The sequence below is a fragment of the Camelina sativa genome, chromosome 10 (genome assembly GCF_030686135.1).
Source record: "Camelina sativa cultivar CO46 ecotype springtype chromosome 10, ASM3068613v1".
In the NCBI taxonomy this organism is placed as follows: Eukaryota; Viridiplantae; Streptophyta; class Magnoliopsida; order Brassicales; family Brassicaceae; genus Camelina; species Camelina sativa.
Window position 1 is genome coordinate 8,246,645 of NC_141889.1, and position 21,944 is coordinate 8,268,588.

A 21,944-nucleotide genomic window follows, 5' to 3' on the forward strand; every position below is an offset into this window, starting at 1 on the left:
AAAGAAGAAGGAGGCGACTTGATTGACATTGCTAGCCAAGGGGATATGAAAATATGTCACTCAAATCTGAAGGAACTCGCTATTTTATCTCACTCCAATGAAATTGTCAAACATGATCTCGGGATCATCCTCAAAACATGGCCAGACGAAGTATGTGCGATTTTAAAGGAGGTTTGCAACCATAGAGGATAGTCAGTGGCTTGTTTCCATCAAAGACTTCACGAGCTACCGTTTCTGCATGACGTTCTGCAAACGAATGTTTCCAGAGGTTGCAGAAGAAGACGACGTGGGATAGCTTATTTTCACCGTAGACCGCTGCTGTAACATCTTTGCAGACTCTTTCACACAATTGAGTGAGGCAACGCCGGAGCTCTTCTACGCTGGTGTTTCACCTATGTTTAGACATGAAGTTGCTATCGGAGAAGGTGTTTTGAGAGAATGGTCAAATTTTCTTGCGGATGAGTTGTTTGATAAGAAAAGACAGTTGTTCAGTACATCTCCGGATGATATGAGAAGGTACCGTCCCTGTCCACAGTCCAATCAGGTCTCAGACGATTTGCCTTACTTTCGTTTTGCTGGACGATTCTTAGGCCTGGCTTTGATGCATGACCTCAGTATTGGGATACTCTTAGACCCGCTCTTCTTCCTCCAGCTTTCTGGAGTCACACTTTGCTACACAGACCTTGAAAGTAATGTACCAGAGCTTCAGACAAATACTGGACATGGATCCAACAGAATTCGATCAAAAAGAAGGGCTTGGCTTGACATTTCCTACCCTCTTCCCTGAAGAAGGTGAACCAGTTAGAGTGAGCAGTACCAACAGGGATAAGTATGTTGATTTTATGTTTCATCAAAGCTAACATTACTCTGGTCGAGAAGCAAATTGAGAGTTTTGAAGTTGGTTTTAGTGAAATGCTCTCACAAGGCACGAGAGCTTCAAATTTTTTCAGGTCATTGACCTTGAAAGATGTAGACTACATGCTTCATGGGGCAGAAGAAAACACAATTGACTTACACGAGTGGAAGAAGCATACATTGTACGATGGGTTTGAAGAATGTGAGGATGCCATAAAGTGGTTTTGGATGGCTGTTACAGATCTAAACCATGAGGAACAATGGAAGTTGTTACACTTTTGGGCTGCAATTCGTCACTTCCCTAAAGATGGTTACTTTGGGTTGACAGAAAAGTTTAGAATCTCCAAATCAACTATGCCATCAACCCATTTTCCAACTGCCAATGCATGTATCTTTACTCTGCATCTTCCTGTCTATGATAGCCTGAAGGAGACTCTGATGAAGCTTCGGTTCATCTGCCAACCCTATGTGTCTGCCAGTTTTGGTGAGCTTTGAATCAGGAAGATAAAGATGTTTGAATCATTAGATGTTTGATCTTTGGCTTTTGGATCTCGTAGTCTCTCTGGCTTTTATACTCTGCTTTGGATCATTAGATGTTTGAGTCTCTTTTGCCTTTTGGGTTTATTAATCATCAGAAACCTTTCTTTCTTTTTATTACTCTCTGTTGCTTTTGGTGAATCTATTAGTGATTTAGACGTTACCAACTCCTAAGACTAGCATCATCAACAATTCTATCACGACCCACGAAAACCACTAACCAGTCTAGTTGAGCTCGTTCAGCTGATATTCTGAAGTCTTCATCGTTTTCCTCAACTTTTGGATTATCTTTTAAAGAATCCACCATCCAAACTTCTTCGTTTTTGGCCCGCCACGTGCTCGACGAAATTCCCCAGAGATCTTTTTTTTGAGCTTTCTGCCGGCAATAGATTGTCTAAGCTTGACTGTTCTGTTGTGGTCCTTGGAACCTCTTGCGTTTCCCATCGGTGGAGGAGCAAGATCCCAGTTCGTTGTTGGTAGTCGTCTTCACCCAAATCATCCTTCCAGGAGATTTAAAATCTCTTCCTTAACCGATACAGGCCAAAAAGCCCGCTAATTGAACTGAACTAATTAAAATTGAATTCAGGAGACTCGGTTTGGTTTCACTTAAACCGATAACACTGATCCAGTCACTTTTAATTAGAGTAGACCAAAATATAATCTTTTTTGAATTAGGCTAAAACTGTGTTTTCACAAAAACATCCTATATTTTGAAACGGATAGAGTATTAAACATGGTTTGGCCAACTGGTCATATATATCATAAGTTAGACGACTTATTCTCGAGGATAAGTTGAATCTATTAGTGATTTTATGCTTATCACTTCTTCCCATTTCTTTAACGAGCAATATGCTTCCTTTATTACAGATATTATCAAAATGAGCTTAAAGTTAGTGGTCGGCATGCACACATGATTTTTTTTCATTTTTGAATCGATAATTTTCTTCACACCAAGCTGTCTTCACAAAAACAGGCTGATTAATTTCCTATTTAAATTCTCCAACTAAATTACGATAAGCTTTTTAATATCTCAATTAATTTTGTACCCAAAAAAATACTTAAACTATTTTTTATGCCCAGTTTAAATCACTAACTATGATCCCTATACTAATTTAACATTCTGTAAGAGACGGAGGTTAACGAAATCAGAACGGTGTTAGTATTCTGTCTTCTAATTAACTAGAGTTAAATATACAGTTAAATATTAACTAGACATCGCTTAAGAACTGAAACCCCGTAGTTTAGAAAAACACCCTAAATCCAAATCAGAGAAGAGCCCTATAATTCAATCTCAAGTGAAATCCAGAAAAAATCAAGCAATATGAGGTACGATTCAAGGCAGATAATTTGTTTTTGTGGTTGTTTTGATCGCTCATTAAGGTGTAATAGATCTAATGCTTCGATCTTGACATTGTCTGTTTATGATTTTCACATGGATTAATTTTTTTTTATCATACGGGAATCATGTCTTCTTCGGGTTTATCTTTTTTTTTTTTCATCTAGGTTCTAAATTTTTTTTTTATGTGTAGTTACGATAAAACTCACCCTGTACATTCAGTACGGAGGTTTATTGTCGAAGAAAGGGAATAATATATGTTATAAAGGTGGTTTGACTGCACCAAACATGCTAGTAGATCCAGATTTGCTTACATTCTCAATTTTTGAAGATTTCACAAATAATCCAGAAACTGTTAGCAATGTGGAAAAGGTATGGTATAGACTACCTAATGAGGATATGTCAGCGTTAAGATCGATATCACAGGATAAGGATATTGAGATTATGAAGATAGCTGCAGAGGCAAAATATTGTGGAGAGGTTTACATCTACGTTGAACATAGTGTTTCTCCACCAAATGTTATTGATGATGCAAGTTTGGTGACTGAAGCGTGTTTGGATGATGGTGAAAAGGCTGATGATAAAGGCAATAGTGAGGAAGAGGACATAGATGAAGAAGAAAGTGATGGTGAAAACAGAGAGGAAGAAAGTGATGAAGAAGAGAGAGATGAAGAATGTCAAAAAGAAGACCAAGAGGAAGAAGTAGCTGAGGATGAGAATCAGATATTACATGAAGGAGCTGCTGATCCACGCTTTGCAGATTTGTTTGCAGAAGTTAAACAACAGACTACTACAGTTCATGGTGTGGCTTCTCAGCCTAATGTAGACAATGAAAATGGTTATTATAGTGAAATTGAGGCTGAGGTACACCTTCCTCGTGGTGAGTATCCAGATTCTGCGGAAGACACTGATGAAGAATGGACAAATTGGCATAAGAAGGATGACTATGGAAGGTCATTGAAAGGAAAAAGTAAAGCAGATTATGGAAAACCTCCATACCTATGGTTGATGCAGACGTTTAGCAATGGGGATGAGTTCAAGGATCAGCTATTGATGTATGTTTTGAAAACACAGTTTGATGTGAAGTTGAATAAGTGGCATCCTGAGAGGCTTGCAGCCATATGCACACATGAGAAATGCAAATGGAGGATCTATTGCTCCATAGAGAAACCTATACGGAAGTGGATGGTCAAAGTTTATGAAGAGAAACACAATCATTTGCCCACAGGAAGAGCTAGGATGCTAAAACAGGGAACTATTGTAAGGTTGTTCAAAGAAGAAGTAAGAAGACGACCTGACATAAGGAGCTCTGATATTAAGGATGAGTTGATGTACATGTATAACATCTCAGTCTCAATATATAAATACAGAAAAGCAAGAAGAATTGCATTAGATATGGTGTTAGATACTCAGAAACAACAATTTGCTAAATTATGGGACTATGAGAATGAGTTGAGGAGTACTAATAAAGATGTTACAACAGAGATTTTGACTATTGAAAAGGATGGAAGACAAGTCTTTGAAAGCTTCTATGTTTTCTTTGAACCTATAGGGAGAACTTGGAAGCAGTATTGTAGGCCTTTGATAGGCCTTGATGGTGCTTTCTTAAAGTGGGAGTTGAAAGGAGAGATATTAGCAGCAGTTGGTAGGGATGCAGAAAATAGGATTTATCATATTGCTTGGGCTGTTGTAAGAGGTGATTACAAGGATTCTTGGACTTGGTTTGTTAAAAAGTTGGTGGATGACTTAAACTTGAGTGTAGGAGATGGAGTTACCTTTATATCTGACAAACAGAAGGTATGTTTAAGTATTTGATTACCTTTATATTCGATCATTCTCTTTTATTTTAAACACTAATATTACATCATTGCCTTTATGCAGGGTTTAAAAGTAGCTTTGACAATTGTTCTCCCAAATGCTGAGCATAGAAATTGTGCAAAGCATGTATATGGTAACTGATCAAAGAAATATCGAGATCTTGACTACAAACCCTTTTTCTGGAATGTGGCATATAGCAAAACAGTTGGAGAATATGGTTTGCGTATGGAAGAGCTACGTGTATACGACATAGATGCCCATGATGATTTGTTGGCTGCTGAACCAAAGACTTGGTGTCTAGCTTTCTTCTCCAACAACGCCAGATCTGCTAATGTTTGTAACAGTTTGTCAGAGAGCTTCAATAGGACTATTAGAAGAGCTAGGGAATTGCCTTTGATTAACATGCTGGAAACAATTAGGAGGCAGGCTATGATTTGTATTTCTCGCAGATATAAGAAAGCAATTGGGTGCATATTGCCTTTCCCTAAGAAGATTGCAGATTTATTGGAAGTAAATAGAGAAGAGAGTCGAGATTGTTATGTTCTTACAAGTTCAGATAACTTGTTTGAAGTGCTTCTACACGGTTGTGGCTATGAGGTTAGTCTTCAGCTGCGTCATTGTGTTTGTAGGGGATGGGACCTCACTGGTATTCCTTGCTCACACGCAATCAAAGTTATCAATGAAAACCACCAAAAACCGGAAAAGTAAGCTTTTTGTTCTTCTAATGAGTGATAGCCTGCTCTTTTTTTCTTGAGTTAAGTAGTTTTTTTTAATCTTTTGATTGCAGCCATGTCGATCATTATTACAAGACTGAAGTTTGGATAGAAAACTACATGAACAACATCAAACCAGTTAATGGAGAAAAGTTTTGGGAAAAAACTGGTAAAACACCAATTGGAGTTCCAGGTTTTAGAAAAATGCCAAGAAGACCTAAGAAAAACAGGATAAAGGCAGCTCATGAGTGTCCTTCCAATCCAAAAAGAGTGACTCGAGATGGCAGGATAGTAACATGTGGTAGTTGTAAGAAGGTAGGACATAATCGTACCACTTGCAAAAATGAATCTTTTGTTAAACAAGGTCCATCACGCAAACGTGGAAGGCCTCGTAAGATACTCGTAAGTGTTCTTACTCTTTTATAACATGTTGTTGAGAACTTTTCTTATGAGATATTTTACATGTAAATTTCTTTAATACAACAGGACGCTGGAGACAACAACCCATATCGACCAAGAAAGCGCATTAGTCAATCACGACCTTCCATTCCACCATCTACGCCTAATCAATCTCAATCTTCCGCTGTTTCGGTTTCATGTACTGCTCCTTCCCCTTTTGTTGCAATGTCGTCATCTAGTGTATCTTCTGGACGTGGTCGTGGCCGTCGTGGACGCCCTCCTGGAAGAGGACAAGCTCGTAAGAAAGTGACATTGCCAAAAGGTCAAGGCGTGTACATGTGTCCTTTTACTGATCGTGTATTTGAATGTTGGGGACCTAAGTCAAGAGAGATAGGAGGCATGTTTTATTATTTTGTTCTTAAACATAGTATCAATGATTTTGTTAAAATGGTTTCTAAACTCCCCAAATATTGCTTTTGTTTGATTTTCAATTTCAAACTCATATTATTGCTTATTATAAATTATATCGACTGCTTTAAATGACGTGTTTTCAATTTCTCTCTCTCAAATTATTCAAAAATTTAGTGTTTTTGTCAAAAAAAAAATTAAATAAAAATTTGGGCATAACCATGATTAGATACTAAACTGAAAGTTAACTTCTGTTACAAATCGTTTAAGTGTCGTTAACATCGGTTAACAACGCAGAGTAAAATAAGTATTTGGATCATAGTTGGTGATTTAAACTGGACATAAAAAATAGTTAAAATATTTTTTTAGGTATAAAAATAATTAAATATTAAAAAACTTATCGTAATTTAGTTAGAGAATTTATATGGAATTTTTCCATCTATTAAATAGATGAAGAATAAGTACTTCTCGAGTTCTTTGTTTATTTTCTCCCAAAATCTGATTTTCTAATTTGTTTATTGTTTATATACTAGTATTAACCCGTACTTACGTACAGGACAAAAGTTAGAAGCAAGTATAAGGATAAAACAGGGAGAAATACTATATTACGACATTCTAAAAGTTGGTAAGCATGTACTGAATCATAGATAAATAGTGATCAAAGTTTTTTGAAATATTATAATCTAGAGTAAGTTTGGTGAATGATATTGAGTAAGAAAATATACAACAAAATGTCCTAAGAAAACTTTGAAAACATTTGATTTTCTAAGAGGGTTGAGAAGGAAGGATTTAAAAACCCAAATTGTATTTTTTTAAAAGACCCAAATTGTTTGATGAGATTAATACCTTGGCATGAGATCTGAGAAACACGGTCCTGAAACAAACAAAGAGAAACAAAAATGATGTGGGTAAAATTAGAAATATTATCTCGAAAAATGATCTTGTTTGATGAAAGATTTCAGTAAACAATAAAAAACTAAGAAACAATAATAAGAGATAGAGATCTATGAAACCAGAGAAATTGTTTATTTTGGTGTTAAAAGTTTGATGAAAATGAAACGTAAATTGGGGTTTGAATAGGAATTTTTCTTACATGTGAGATAATACTGCTGAAGCTTTTGTAGAAAATATTTTGTTCAGTTGTTGAAAAAGAGATGGAAGTGGACGATTGGAGAGATAGTGGGAAAGAGAAGTTGCTAAAGAAAATAATAATCTTTGGTTTCTTTTAAGTTTTAACCGTGGTTATTTTATTTTTTTCCTTTTATATATAGTTTTTACTGATTTATCACCACATTTAATTGGTGAGGTGACTTGTGAATTATAATATAAAGGATTGAAGCAATAGAAAGAAAAAAGCACATTTTGTGAAAACCGCTTTGTTGGAGAGGAAACCGAAGGAGCACAGTGTTATTACAAGGACCAAGGTCCGGAAACGTCATGGTACTAGTATTCTCTATTCTTATGAACAAATATTTTTCACCTTGCCAAACGGGGAAACAGAAACTTATTTTTATGTGCTCCGTAAAAATTACTTATGTATATTTGGGAGATGCAACTCGTGCAAGCTACACGTAGGACCAAAACTTACTTTTATTCATTAACTACATATACAAATTATTCAGTTGACTTTTAATTAGACCTTAAATAATTGTTAATAATATATATGATATATCCTATATAGTAAGCAACTAAACTTTCTAAAAGACTATTAATTCAAGGCCACACCTCCAAAACTAATTAGCATCTCTCCAAACACACATAAAGAAGAAGTTAAAAACAAGAAAAAGCGTAAGTAACATGGCTTCAAAGAACACTATAGCTCTTTTCCTCACCATCAACCTCGTCCTATTTGGCTTCACCGTGTCCCAAACTCCGACATGTCCCAGGGACATCGAAGCTTGTAGCGACATATTTGGCCTCGGCTCAATTATCAACTCTCAAACAGTGAGGCCATGCTGCGATCTCGTGGCTGGGCTTGACGCTACTGTGGCATCTGTATGCATCTGCGATGCCACTAAACTCGTAGGCCTCAGTTATTCGTTTACTGTGGGACTTGCAAAAGATTCTTTCCCTTTGCCAGGCCGTCTATCCACCACGTGGTTTCAGATGTGATCCATTCTCTTTATGACAAAATTAGGAGATTCCGTATGTTTCTCTGATAAGTATACGTGTGTTTAGCATCATCTATGTTGTTGTTGAAATAAAGTGAAAACATTACTACTTCTTTACGTTTAATTTCCATACATGTTGTATCTCTTGTTCATCTAATTAAAAATAAAATAAAAAACTCTTTAATTACCTATATATTTTATGTTTGTTCTATATTTGTTATTTCATTAGATGATATCTAGTATCAACTAGCTAGGTCAGCTTGAAACCGAATGGAGCGACTATATTTCAGTCTTCGGTTGTCTGAGTTTCGTTTGAAGTTGTTTAGGATTGATCAGAATTACTTGGTTTGAAACGTTTTAGAGTATGACCAAAAATACAAACATAAAATACGGTATGTCTACACCAAATCCGGCCCAAAATATACATTCTTAACGTACTAAAAGGAAAATTTATGCAATATTATGAATCAGAAAATGGTTGACCCAGGTAAATCACATAAACCGAAATATTTAATTTTAACCGCATAAAACAATTATTCAAGCGCACAAAAAGGAATCAGAGTTGCTACATGCGAGTAGTTTGATTTTACTATTTTGTAAAAAGATGGAGATCTCGATCTTATGATCAAATTGACCTTTATATCTTTGGTCATCTTTCACAAATCCTCCATTCTCCACCAAGAAAATGCCTTTCTCTTTCTTCTCCCGCAAGAAACCCTCTCGCCGATTCAACGACTTCTACGACGACTGGTTCAAAACCCTAACCGAAAACTGCCTCCCTCTCCTCCGTCAATCACTTTCCTCCGCCGCTTCAGCTTCCGTCCTCTCCTCCAACGTCGATCTCGTCCTCCGTCACCTAGTCTTATACTACGAAACCCTAGACCTCGCCGCCGATCACAACACCATCCCTTACCTTCTCTTCCCTTCATGGCGCAACTCGCTAGAGACTCCGTTTCTCTTCCTCGGCGATATACATCCTTACCTCCTCACTAATCTCCTCCGTTCTTTCATCGACCGTGAGAATCAAGATTCTGATGAAGATGGAGACACCTCTCTTGGTCTCGTGAACCAACCGTTGAAGATTTCGACTGCGTGGAAAGACCCATCTGATGAGTTGGTGAAAAGAATCGATCAGATTGAGTGTACGATGAGGCTTATGGTTCCTGGTTTGATGGATCGTATGAGGAAAGCACAGAGAGGTTTCGTGGCTCGAGTTTCTGAGAACTGGGTCTTGTCTTATCAAGTTGGGAAGAAGAAGAAGCTTGCTGCGACTGTTGCGACAGCTTCAGTGGCTGTGGATGAAGCGGCGAAAGGAGAGATGGAAGAGCTCGTGAGTATTTTTGTTGATGCGAATCGTTTGAGGAAGAGTGTGATCATGGATATTGTTGGCGCTACGAGTGAGCATCAAGCGGCTCTGTTTCTTGAAGGTTTATGTCAGTTTCTTGCTGGCTTTAAAGATCAGGTCCTTCTTCAAGACTTTGAGATTCTTGCATTGCCCAATTAAGATGGTTGAACTGTTGATTCAGATTTGATAGAATAGGGGTTTTTTGGCGGGTTTACAAAATGTATATTTTGTGTGGATTTGCCTGGTTATGTGCTACGGTTTAAGCTTCTTTAGATCAGTTTTTTCTTATTTTCTTTGGTTTGTTGCTAATGCTAATAAAAGTGTTGTTAAGAGGATCTCTGATAATATGTTTTTGGCAATTGTTCTGTTTTCTTATTGCTTTTGGGGGACGGTAAAAAAATTCTAATGTTCTAAACCAAGTACCATTTGAACTTAAATTAGTGTTTTGTGGAAACGGTATCTCTCTACTTGAGAGTTTCAAATAAAATGAAGTTTTTCATTGGTTGTGAATCTTGCATTCTTGTGATTGGATATGTTAAACCAGAAATGGGTATTCAATCATAGTCCCACCCATAAGTATGCTGAAATTTGCATAGCTGCAGAGAAGCATATATTATGCGGCCCAATAAGAATCCCAATAGGCTTGTAAACAAACACTCTCTCTCTCTTTTGTTTTGTATTGGTCAAAGACAAGGAGGATCAAGAGTCAAAATAAAAAGAAGGGTAATCATAGTTTGATAGTCATCTTAAACGTGTCGTACAATAAAACTTACTAGAAGCTCATTGAAACATTTTCATTGTTTTGAAACGTTTTAAATGGCTTCGGTTTATCATCATACGGGCAAATCAAAATCTTCAACAAATATCCTAGAAAATAATTAAAGACTTGACCTTAACGTCTGCGCCGACCAACTAATTAATTAAGTATGTTAACCCACTAGAAATAAAACGAGGAAGTAAATTAATTGGGTGTTATGTGTAGATTGACAGAGACATATCAACCGATTTGAAATGATCAAATATACTCATGCAAATTTATAATATTAAACATTGTCTTCCCAACTGGTCCTATATAATATAAGATACACGACTTATTCTCGAGGGTTAGTTGAATCTATTAGTGCTTATCACTTCTTCCCATTTCTTTAGCGAGCAATATATGCTTCCTCTAGGCTCTAATCTTAGCTGACATGTTCTACATGTGTATATAAATGATCATTTTCATAATCGATCGTTACTCTCAGTATGATATTAGAAATGATGTTCACATGATATCATATTTTTAATCGTTTAGGTTAATAACTAATTATTTTTTATGGGATTCTATATTAACCATTTGCAAAAAAAGAAAAATTAAACTCAATAATAGTCACGTAACATGTGGTATACATAATTATATATATATATATATATATATGTTATTTTATCTATTGGATCCTTAATATAGGATCTTGTAAGTAAAGTCCATGGTCATACAATTAAATTGCTTTGTTATTATATTGTAGTTTTTGTGCTATATGCTTTCATCATATGTTGCATGCATGATTTCTATATAGATACTTGACTAATACTTTATGGTAGATTTATGCGTATTTGTCACAAAATTACGATGATATTGTCGATTAGTCATTTTGTATATAATTACATTAGCAAGAATCATTTCTTCACTAACAAATTTGTCCCATGCATGATCTATGATGGTTCACAAAGGACTAAAATAATTTAGATTATATTTTAGAAAATCTGTCGCTTATTTGAGTAGCCAGATCGTGTAATAATTTGGGACATATACGATGAATGCTTGACTGTATATGTACGCGTAAAGATACGTGGAGACACATATGCAGATGACTTATAACATTATATGTTATCATATTCATATAATGTTGCCTTATCATTATCACTCTGATAACACATGTGAACTTTTGACAAAATGAGCTTAAAGTTAGTGGTCGGCATGCACACATGATTTTTTTCATTATTGAATCAAACATTTACTTCACACCAAGCTGTCTTCATAACCCAAAAAAAAGGGTTTTAGTAAGTAGAAATATATGGTAAACTAGTACAGGCTGTATTTCTCTGCCTTACAATATTATTGCAAAATCTGTAAAGATAGAGGAAAATTAAAATTTAAAGTGTGCTTTTTATTTTTAACCTAAGATTAACTTAGGCAAAACAAGATTTTACATATTAATAATCTTGAAACAGTAACCAGAAATTGTTTAATATATACTAACCTTAAATAAAATGGGAAAGTCCGAGAAGGTATGAGAGACTCAGCAATCTGTCATATACTCACTTTCAAATGTTCTTCTTCCTTGGAACTTTGTCAAATCTGAATTTGTCCTTTGTCCTTGAAAAGTATAAAGTTTTGTCATCATGGCGTCAGCCTAAGGTTATGACTCGTCAATCGTCATATGATGCAGCGTAGGATACACGTGGTGAACCTTCCAAAGCCGGTGCAAAGACAAAACCAAATCTAGCTTTTTTTATTTTGTTTTCTTTTCGAACATAAAATTACTCTGACCATTACTTCTTCACTCAAAGCTGTTTGTATATACTAGTATTAATTTACGAGAAATTTCCATTTTGGTGGAAAATAATTAGATATAGCTACCATGAAAAATATGATTAAAATCGATTACAATATGCTTTTTTGTTAATCCACCACCACCAAAAGAAACAACAAGCAAGCAAGCATGCAATGTTAAACAAAAGTGATCAAAGAGAGCAAAATCACAGCCGTTTATTCAGTAATCAGTATCATACATTTCATTACCCCACTTACACCTTAAATTTCGAAATAATAGTAATTATTGTAGGTCCCGTGATGTATAACTCTTCATCATTTTAATTTAAAACCACTTTTTAAACCCAAATTAAAGTTAGGACTTTAGAACCCATGTCATTTATGATTTATGTCATGATCATCACGAATATATTACATGGTAAACATTTCAATAGAGTAATAAATGTGTGCAACTCGTTTATCAATCTTTAATTTGGTTGAAACGTCAATATAATTAGAAACAGGGGTAATGCTTTATTTTACAAAAAAGAAAAAAAACAGGGGTAATGCTTTAGCCTTAGGTACTGATAATCAAATAAAAGGTGACACCGGAACTATAGAAGAAGGATCAAGTTTCCTTTCATCTCGAGGTTTATGGGCCCTTTATTGGCCCAACTAACACGTGGTTACTTTACCCATTACTATTTTAACACGTGGCGCCTACGGTTTTTTAACTTTTCTTGACTCGTATCCACGTGTCCGTCAACGAACCAGCTATACAACTAAACGTTCGCCTCACGGTTGTTGTTTTTTTTTTTTTTTTTGTGAACACGGTTTCAAATTTGTTTAGTAGTTTCTAGTTCACTTGTTTTTTTTTTTTTTTTGGAATATAATTATTCTAGAAATCTACTGCCGTTATGACGGCTGTTTCACGCTGTTTAAAACACACATCTTAATTAATTAGTTTTTTTTTTTAATCATACGTTTTGGTCAAGTAAAAAAAACTATATAATTTTCTACAAATTTGGTATACCACCAAAGGGTTTGAAACGTAAATGAATTGCAATGTAATACTATTACTCGTTGAAAGATTCCACCCCAAAAGAAAATACTAATAATTAATTTTTTAAGAAACAAAATGAATATGACTAATGATGATGACGAACTCGTTAATCATAGTAATTAAATAAAAGCTAATGAGCAGAAACTTGTAACGTGGTCTTGGTCGTCAGGATGGCAAAATTGGTAAATAAGTCAAAACATGAGCGGTGTTTTCGAGATTAAACAACAAAAAGAGCCCTCCCTAAATAACCTTGTTAACCACGTCTCTCTCTCTCTGAGATACTGACTTTTTAAATTTATTTTGTAGTTGTAATTACTGTATAATTTAATTTTATGAGAGAATCAGAAGTCTATAAATACGAAAGCTCATCTCCTTCAATTTCTCTCCCTTCTTCCTTCCTTCGGCCTCCTCTTCCTAAATTTCCTTATTTTTCTGCGCAAATTTTTAGGGTTTTTTTTTTTTTTTTTTTGTTTCGTAAAAGAAAAAAAAATCCCTAATCTTCCTCTTCCTGACTGATATCTTCTCCCCCTGGGATTTTGTTTCCGCGAAGGAGAAAAAATCTGCATTTTCTTTGAGATTCTCTAAGCTCTGTTTTTGTGTTTTTTTACACTCCTTTTTTGAATCAGGTAACGTTTTCTCTCAATTTTATAGCGTTACGTCTCATAGTTTTTTTTTTTTTTAGATTATGGATCCGTTTTAGGTTTATTGTGGAACTCCTGCGTTGATTCAAGATCCGTTTCGCCCTTTGTTATTTGTTTTGGTTCTGTTGCTTCCTCTATGTTTTGAATGTTGTGGCTCTGCTTTTTTCGTACCATACAATAGCATTGGTTATAATAATATACTTTTGTTAAAGAAAAAAAAAGTGAAAAGGTGAAAATACTAATTTGACATGTCTGGAATGGTTCATTTGTACTATGCGTGATTTGGTCAATTTTTTTAGTGATTTAGGCCCTATACAAAGGGTTTTGTTTTGTCGGTAGAGTCTTTTAAATACATTCAATAGACTTAGCTGTGTCCTAAAGAAGGCAGTTAGAAATTTCCGGTACTTGTCAAAATCAGTGGCTTACTTTTTCCTCTTTATCATTAAACAACAGTATGGGTAACCCATGACTCTCTTTTTTGACTTTTCTCTAATCTTCTTGTTCTGTCTTAAATGTCTTAATTGAGAACATGAAAACTTCTTTATTTATTTTATTTTATTTAGAGATCCTTTGTGATGAAACCCCAAAAAGTACTTAATCTTGGATTTTACTTTTATCTTTCTTATACAGGTTTGTAGTTGAAGCTCAAGGTCTGTCTGAGAGCCCTTTTTCTGTGGTAAAAGCTGTGTAACATTTGGAAATCTAGAGATGATTAGGTAATCTGTAGAGAACATCATTTGTATTCGATTTTGTTTGTCACATTCTGTATTCGAAGAACCTACTTTTTACTATATTCTTACGGTTACTTTAATCAACTTTGCTGAGTGTTCTGTTTTGTGGTCACCTTTCAGTTTCTTTTAATGGACGGTTTACAAACAAGCAGTGATAAGAAAACACTAAAGAGGTGGTTTTTCATTGACAAAAGAGTTGGATAGTTACGGAAGTGTGAGTTTTAGAAGAAAGCCATCGATACTTTCTCATTTTGAAGCATCTTTTTTTTGGTTTGGGAGTTTCGATGGATTTGAATATAAACAAGACGAGCCCTGTTCTTAGTGACCCTACTACACCAGTCAGCAAATCAAGACTCGGATCATCTTTCCCTTCAGGAAGATTCATGATGAATTCTAGGAAGAAGATTCCTAAGCTCGACGATGTTAGATCCAACGGTTGGTTGGACGCTATGATATCCTCTTCCCCACCTCGTAAGAGGCTTGTCAAGGATTTCAACATTGAGATTGCTCCTGAAGATGATTTTGCTCTACGGGCATGGATGGTAATATATAGTAATAATATCTAATGGTTTTGGTTCACAAAAATGTTTTAATCTCTTAGTTCTCACCATTTTTCATTCTTTGATCTTGACAGCTCAAGTACCCTTCAGCGATTAGCTCGTTTGCGCATATTGCAGCTCAAGCAAAGGACAAGAAGATAGCTGTCTTTCTTGATTATGATGGAACACTTTCCCCAATAGTCGATGACCCTGATCGTGCCATCATGTCTGATGCGGTAAGAACTAGAACCCCTTTTTGTTAGTTTTTCTCTCAGGTCTAAAAAGACAAAAGGCTAAGGTTTTGCTCTCTTTGATCTCTCTTAGATGCGTGCTGCTGTTAAAGATGTCGCCAAGTACTTCCCAACAGCAATCATTAGTGGTAGAAGCCGTGACAAAGTGAAACTTCTAAACCATGATTCATTCCTATAACATTGTATTCAGCACAAACCAACAAATAGTCAAAACACTAATACATTTTGAGTTTGTTAATGCAGGTTTACCAATTGGTAGGACTAACCGAACTCTATTACGCGGGTAGTCATGGGATGGACATCATGACTCCTGCAAATCTAAATGGGTCACCTGAAGACCCCAACTGTATAAAATCCACTAACCAACAGGTGAAGATCATTACTTACCTCATTTTCCTTGAACTTATATGAATCAACTCTTGTAAAACTTTCTAATCTTCTCTTTGTGATTAACAGGGTGTGGAGGTAAACCTCTTTCAGCCTGCTAAAGAGTTCATACCCATCATCGAAGAGGTTTACAATAGCCTCGTTGAGATAACTAAATGTATCAAAGGTGCAAAAGTAGAGAATCACAAGTTCTGCGCCTCAGTACATTACCGTAATGTTGACGAGAAGGACTGGCCACTCGTTGCACAACGTGTTCATGACCACCTGAAAAAGTACCCTCGCCTGCGTCTAACTCACGGCAGAAAGGTACTTTACTTGAGAAACAAACATCATCACTCTGCTTTCACATTTGATTCAAATCTCTTAACATAGTTTTGTTAATATGATCAGGTTTTGGAAGTTCGTCCTGTGATCGAGTGGAACAAAGGAAAAGCAGTAGAGTTTCTGTTAGAATCTCTTGGATTAAGCAACAACGACGAGTTTCTTCCAATCTTTATCGGAGATGACAGGACTGATGAAGATGCATTTAAGGTACTAAGGGAAGGGAACAGAGGATTTGGAATATTGGTATCGTCGGTACCAAAAGAAAGCAATGCATTCTACTCTCTTAGAGACCCCTCTGAGGTACAAATTATATTTAAGACATAGTGTAAATTATATGCATATATGTTATGTTATGTAAATTAGTAATGTGAGAGTTTGGTTGGTAAAATGGTGTTGCAGGTTAAGAAGTTTCTCAAGACTTTGGTGAAATGGGAGAAGATGGAAAACTCTACATCAAGTTTTTGATGATTGTGTAGGAGAATCAGAAGCTTCATTCTACACTACTTTTATTATTTCTTTTTTTCTAATTTTCTTTACCCTTTTAGATTTCTTTTTTTCCTTCTTCACATTGTACTTTTTAATATCTTAATTTATCATTTTTCCATATTATCCATTAATTAAGATGTATTAAAATTACAACTCTTTTCATAATTCATTTCACAATTATCTGCAAGGGAATTATCCTGATTGGTATTAAAATAGTACTACATGAAATGAATCCTAAATTCTTGGAATCTTCTCATGAATATGTTGTATCATCCCTAGAATTTTCTTCTGGCTTTGCTTGGAACTTGGTCAAACAATCCAAGTAATTGAAAAATAGTTTCTAAAAATAAACTTAAAATTGTAAAATAAATTTATAGCTACAAATCTACAATATATTAACATAATATTAATGATAATATATAATAATCATATGGTTGTTATTTATTGTTTTTGTTTGTCTTTCCATTTATTTGAATTTCCATTTTTGCTATCTTTTCCTATTGCATTACATGTTATGTTTTCAAACTGTTTTAAAAAATTGATATATAATTTTTATAAATGTTGTGAATTTCATATGTAATGCACTATTGTCTTTTTACCTTCATAATCTACCAATATAGATAACAACCATATTGTTAAAATCTCTAACATGTATTGTTTTCACTTGGATAAGAAAAGTGACTATTTATATTCATTCTTACAATGATTAAGATCACTAATCATTACTTAGATTAACATAATTACATATCGTTAAAAATATATTGATAATATTATCATTAATATTATGGATATTCTTGATTTGTCTACATGAATGTCATTGTCACAACTGAACTCATATAAATCACATTGCATCACCACAACAAATTATGTACAATCGAGTTAAATTTGTTAGTGTCATTTTCTTGAATATTATCTGTCTAAATCGAGATTGCAAGATTGATAGTACCAAAATTTATTATTACATAATTTAGATTACCCAAATTCGTGTCTTTCGTTTTCACCGTAATGTAGAATTTAAAATTTTCGAAAATAGTTTATCCAAGTTATTAATTTATCAATCAATTAATATTTGTGTAAATGAATATAATACTGGAGTCTTTAACATTATTAGTTTATAAAATTTTGGGGTCTGTAGGAAATAAAAATAAAGTTTAAGAAGCCTACTTCAACAATTACCACCGTCAATTTTCTTCTTATCTAAACTATTCTCACTTAAACCATAATATTTATTATAGAAATGAGCTTTGTTAGTTAAAACAATTGCAACAATAATCAAAAATAGCATTTAAGTAGTCACAACCTCAGTAAAATCACCAACAAATTATGTAATACAATCCTTGTTTTGGAATGATCTCTTTATTTTGAATGTTCAATTGAAACTTGACCCGGATTGGTATATTTATCAATCAAATTACACTTTCCTCTGGCTTGTTTGGTTGTCATAGTTGATTTAGCAAAAATAACATCTTTTTGCGAGAGTACTATATTGATTTGGGAAAGTATTATTGTTAAAAGATACCGTCCTCTATTGCTTAAGTTAAATTTATAATGTGGTCATTTTAATAATTTTTATAATAAATAAAAAAAATATAAATATGGGTTATTTTATTAATATAATAATAATAATTTAAAGGTAAATGTTAAAAAAAGCTTGTCAAACATAAAATAAGAACTAAATTTTGAAAATAGTATTAATATTAAGGGGATAAGTGAATAAATCTTAAAGATTAAGTGAGAAAATAATTGAAAAATAAGAGAAGAAACTAATTATAAAATATGACGAAACATAAAATAAAAGACACATATGGAGGATCGAACTCGTAAACAAACCATAAGAAAAAAACAACTCCTAGTGAAACAAATTAACCAGCTAAACTGAAATGTTTGAATCAGATATCATAAAAAAATTGTTAATGTGATATGTGGCCTTTATGGAGGTTAACTTTTGGATGGAAGGTCGTAATACAACGAAATCGGTTTAGTTAAAACCAAAACGGAATCTAGTAATCAATTCGGTTCAGTTAAATAAAAGAGCAATACCAATTTAAACCCAAATGTGTTTTTAGTTTTTTTGTTTTTTCTTAATTTAGAAATTGAAAATCAGTTATTGAACACACAAAATTACCCATTTCCCCCGATACAAACACACACTCACACGAACCGACTTTATCGTGTTCAGAATTGCACAAGCACCGTTAGATTCTCCCTCTCTAGATATGATAATTTACTTTTATGTTTTTAACCAAAAAGATTTCCAATATTCTCAATTATTGCCACTATGGATACAATTAGTCAATTACAATATTTCAAGTCTCTCTCACGGGGGGTCCATATTCGATTTAAAATTTATCACGGTCAAATTAAGGAATTTATGTAACTTTACGACTTGTTTTTGCAATTACCAAAAGCTTTTCATACCTTCAACAAAAAAGAGAGAGACGAAGAAACTACCACTCTCAACTCCGACAACCTTCCATAACAATGGCTTCCAAATCCACCGTCACAACACTAACCATCTTCTTCTTCTTCTTCTTCATCTTCATCTCCATCGAACCTAAGGTTGTTCAATCGCAGCAAACCTCAACCGTAGATTCAGAATGCACCGGCCGTTGGATCCACATCCGTACACTCCCATCACGATTCAATCTCGATCTCCTCTCAACTTGTAATCGTTACCCAATCACCGACGATCTCTGCCCTTACTTAGCCAATCACGGACTCGGCCCAACAACCCATACCCGTACCCGAAGCTGGTATCGAACCGACCCGTTACTTCTCGAACTCATTTTCCACCGTCGGATCCTCGAATACCCGTGTCTCACACCCGACCCGGATCTCGCCTCCGCCGTTTACCTCCCTTACTACGCCGGCATCGATTCTCTCCGTTACCTCTACGGACCCGATTTAAACTCCAGCGCCGATCACGGCTCTGATCTCCTCGAGTTTTTGACCCGTGATCAACCCGAGATCTGGTCTCGCCGCTCGGGTCACGACCACTTCCTCGTCATGGCCCGACCCGCTTGGGATTTCTCTCAGCCGTTGACCGTTGACCCTCCGGTTTGGGGAACGTCGTTTCTAGAACGCCCCGAGTTTTTCAACCTGACGGCGTTAACACTCGAGTCTCGTTTCTGGCCGTGGCAGGAACAAGCCGTACCTTACCCGACGTCGTTTCACCCGCACAGCTTGCCGTTTTTGGAATCTTGGATCCGCCGCGTCCGTCGCTCTCGGCGAACCTCGCTTATGCTGTTCGCCGGAGGAGGAGGCACCTCAACTTCTCCGAACATCCGCCGTAGCATCCGGTTAGAGTGCACGAGCGCGAACGCAACCGAATCGGATAATAATAAAATCTGCGATTTCGTTGACTGTTCAAACGGAATCTGCGAGCACGATCCGATCCGATTCATGAGACCGATGTTACAGTCATCGTTCTGTTTACAACCACCGGGAGATACACCTACAAGGAAAGCTACCTTCGACGGTATCATCGCCGGATGCATACCGGTGTTTTTCGAAGACCAAACCGCGAAAATGCAGTACGGTTGGCATTTGCCGGAATCGGAATTCACGGAGTTTTCGGTGACGATTCCGAAGGAGGATGTGGTGTTCAGAGGGGTTAGGATACAAGACGTGTTGATGAGTATACCTAAAGAAGAAGTAGCGAGGATGAGGGAGAGAGTTATAGAGATGATGCCTAGAGTTATGTATAGAAGACATGGAGCTTCGATGGGTTTGATGAATAAGAAAGATGCTGTTGATATTGCTATTGATGGAGTTTTGGACAAGATCAAATCTAGAGTTTTGTTCTGATTTACTACTAACAACACTTTAAACAGGTATGTATAATGTTGTTGTTTTATTATGATTATACTTAAATTCTTTTTTTTTTTTTGTAATGTGTTTTTTTGATTGTTCATGTTGAGATCAATGATATATTTATAATCTCATTGAGATTCATCAGGTTAGTAATATATATATATAACACTAGTTGTTACATTAATAATGAGTTAAGGTTTAGGTGAGAGTTATTGGTATGGTTATGTGGATCATTGTAATAAGTAGTGTGATTAGTGTTAAATTTATGCTAGTCTTGTTTGTGGTGGTGTCACAAATGGGGCTGTTTTTGGTGAGTGAGTGATATTTGTGTTTCTTTGTAATCCGAATTACGATCTTTCATGTGCAGAACGCATAAAAAAATTTACGTTGGAAAAATTCCTATATCCGGAACAAATCAGCTTTGTTCAATCCGTGATGCAAATAGTTTACACTTTACAGTAACAGCATCCGACATTTGCATGCAACTGGTACACGTAAAAAACAGATTTACACAAAGTTTACAATTCCAATGAGTAGTTCATCATCTCTATATATATTTAAACCCCATTCTTGTTAATCTTATGATAGAATCTTGACGCCTTTTATCGGAAAACATATTCGTGGCTATAGATTTTTGGTAAAAGCCAAGTAGGCCAAAAGACTATTAGACTAACGCTGAAGCCATGATTTCCAATAATGAACCCATTTACCTATTTGGGCCTATTCCAAAATCTTTTTTTTTTCTTAGAGTTTGTGTCTTTACTCTTTAGTATCAAACATATGCAAATATGCAAGTATGGATCACAATCACTTCCTACATATTATGTAACAAAAGGTTTTAGAGTCATTTAAATTTGTGGCATTTTTATTGTTTCGGTAATTTAAAAAAATTATATTCTAGTTTGATATATATATATATATATATATTCTTAAATAAAATTTACACTTAAGATTAATCACATAAATGTTTTTGGTCAAATCACCTCAAATGTCTTCGATTTAAAGTTTTTAAAATTCCATAACATCTAAATATGTAGTAAGTACAGACATATTTTTATTTTCTATATTTAGTATTTTAAAAAATATTTGAAGTGAAATAAATTTGAGTTTAAAACCATGGAGATTTCGTAAAAGTCATGTATCCCGCAAATATATTAACACAAGTGGTAATAATTTTTACTGAGAATTTGTTTTATTAAATGAAATAAATTATATGGCAGAAATTGACAGAACAGAGGAATACAACAGGAAAAATATTAAGGAAAATGACTCTTTTTTTTTTCTTTAGGAGAAAGACTTTAAAGATGTGAAAAGGAGAGGCGAGAAACAAAAAAAAAAAAAAAAAGTTAGTGGGAAGACTAATGGGTTAATGGAGCACAACAATAACTAACACTCGTCCACAAAAATTTGTGAGATAGTCCAATTGATTCGACCGATTATAGTACACTCCACAATCAGCTTACTACTTTCCTTTTGTCCCTTTTTTATAGTTAATCGATACCTTTGTTTTCTTCAACCCCATATCCAAAATAAATTTATGGGTTAATTTTCTCCCATATTAGCAATTTTTTTATAGTTAATAGTATTTACATTTTTTATAGTTAAAATTTTGTTACTAGTTTCTATTTATATTTGTAGATGTATATATCAATATTTGTCGATCATGGACGTATAT

General features: G+C 34.9%; 4 protein-coding genes and 1 pseudogene across 5 annotated transcripts; all 5 read left to right on the top strand.

Annotated features, from left to right (window-relative positions):
* The first annotated feature begins 2,419 nt into the window (after positions 1–2,419).
* Positions 2,420–6,212, top strand: LOC104718054 (uncharacterized; annotated as a pseudogene). The gene is made up of 5 exons (XR_015567783.1): positions 2,420–2,718; positions 2,922–4,525; positions 4,610–5,250; positions 5,334–5,661; positions 5,746–6,212. The product of XR_015567783.1 is annotated as an uncharacterized LOC104718054 (transcript).
* Positions 6,213–7,863: 1,651 nt separating this feature from the next.
* Positions 7,864–8,178, top strand: LOC104720185 (putative lipid-binding protein AIR1B). The gene has a single exon (XM_010438137.1). The coding sequence runs from the start codon at positions 7,864–7,866 to the stop codon at positions 8,176–8,178; it is 315 nt and encodes a 104-aa protein (XP_010436439.1).
* Positions 8,179–8,862: 684 nt separating this feature from the next.
* On the top strand, positions 8,863–9,868 carry LOC104718055 (protein INAPERTURATE POLLEN1). Its single transcript, XM_010435713.2, has one exon. The coding sequence runs from the start codon at positions 8,863–8,865 to the stop codon at positions 9,679–9,681; it is 819 nt and encodes a 272-aa protein (XP_010434015.1). The 3' UTR covers positions 9,682–9,868.
* A 3,448-nt stretch (positions 9,869–13,316) lies between these two features.
* Positions 13,317–16,643, top strand: LOC104718056 (putative trehalose-phosphate phosphatase G). The gene is made up of 9 exons (XM_010435714.3): positions 13,317–13,723; positions 14,369–14,454; positions 14,590–15,011; positions 15,104–15,244; positions 15,333–15,404; positions 15,503–15,628; positions 15,716–15,952; positions 16,037–16,270; positions 16,370–16,643. The coding sequence occupies exons 3-9, from the start codon at positions 14,754–14,756 to the stop codon at positions 16,433–16,435; spliced, it is 1,134 nt and encodes a 377-aa protein (XP_010434016.2). The 5' UTR covers positions 13,317–13,723; positions 14,369–14,454; positions 14,590–14,753; the 3' UTR covers positions 16,436–16,643.
* Positions 16,644–18,690: 2,047 nt separating this feature from the next.
* LOC104718058 (putative xyloglucan galactosyltransferase GT19) lies at positions 18,691–20,665 on the top strand. The gene is made up of 2 exons (XM_087468422.1): positions 18,691–20,289; positions 20,637–20,665. Exon 1 carries the CDS (start codon positions 18,938–18,940, stop codon positions 20,261–20,263), a length of 1,326 nt encoding a protein of 441 aa, XP_087324548.1. The 5' UTR covers positions 18,691–18,937; the 3' UTR covers positions 20,264–20,289; positions 20,637–20,665.
* The last annotated feature ends 1,279 nt before the right edge of the window (positions 20,666–21,944 follow it).

What these genes read in the sequence shown, in the direction of transcription:
- LOC104718058 (XM_087468422.1), top strand. Translation starts at nt 18,938, where the DNA reads ATGGCTTCCAAATCCACCGTCACAACACTAACCATCTTCTTCTTCTTC.
- LOC104718055 (XM_010435713.2), top strand. Translation starts at nt 8,863, where the DNA reads ATGCCTTTCTCTTTCTTCTCCCGCAAGAAACCCTCTCGCCGATTCAAC.
- LOC104720185 (XM_010438137.1), top strand. Translation starts at nt 7,864, where the DNA reads ATGGCTTCAAAGAACACTATAGCTCTTTTCCTCACCATCAACCTCGTC.
- LOC104718056 (XM_010435714.3), top strand. Translation starts at nt 14,754, where the DNA reads ATGGATTTGAATATAAACAAGACGAGCCCTGTTCTTAGTGACCCTACT. An exon ending in GTGCCATCATGTCTGATGCG is followed by an intron (nt 15,245 to 15,332) that starts GTAAGAACTAGA and finishes GATCTCTCTTAG; the next exon opens with ATGCGTGCTGCTGTTAAAGA. An exon ending in GTGGTAGAAGCCGTGACAAA is followed by an intron (nt 15,405 to 15,502) that starts GTGAAACTTCTA and finishes TTGTTAATGCAG; the next exon opens with GTTTACCAATTGGTAGGACT.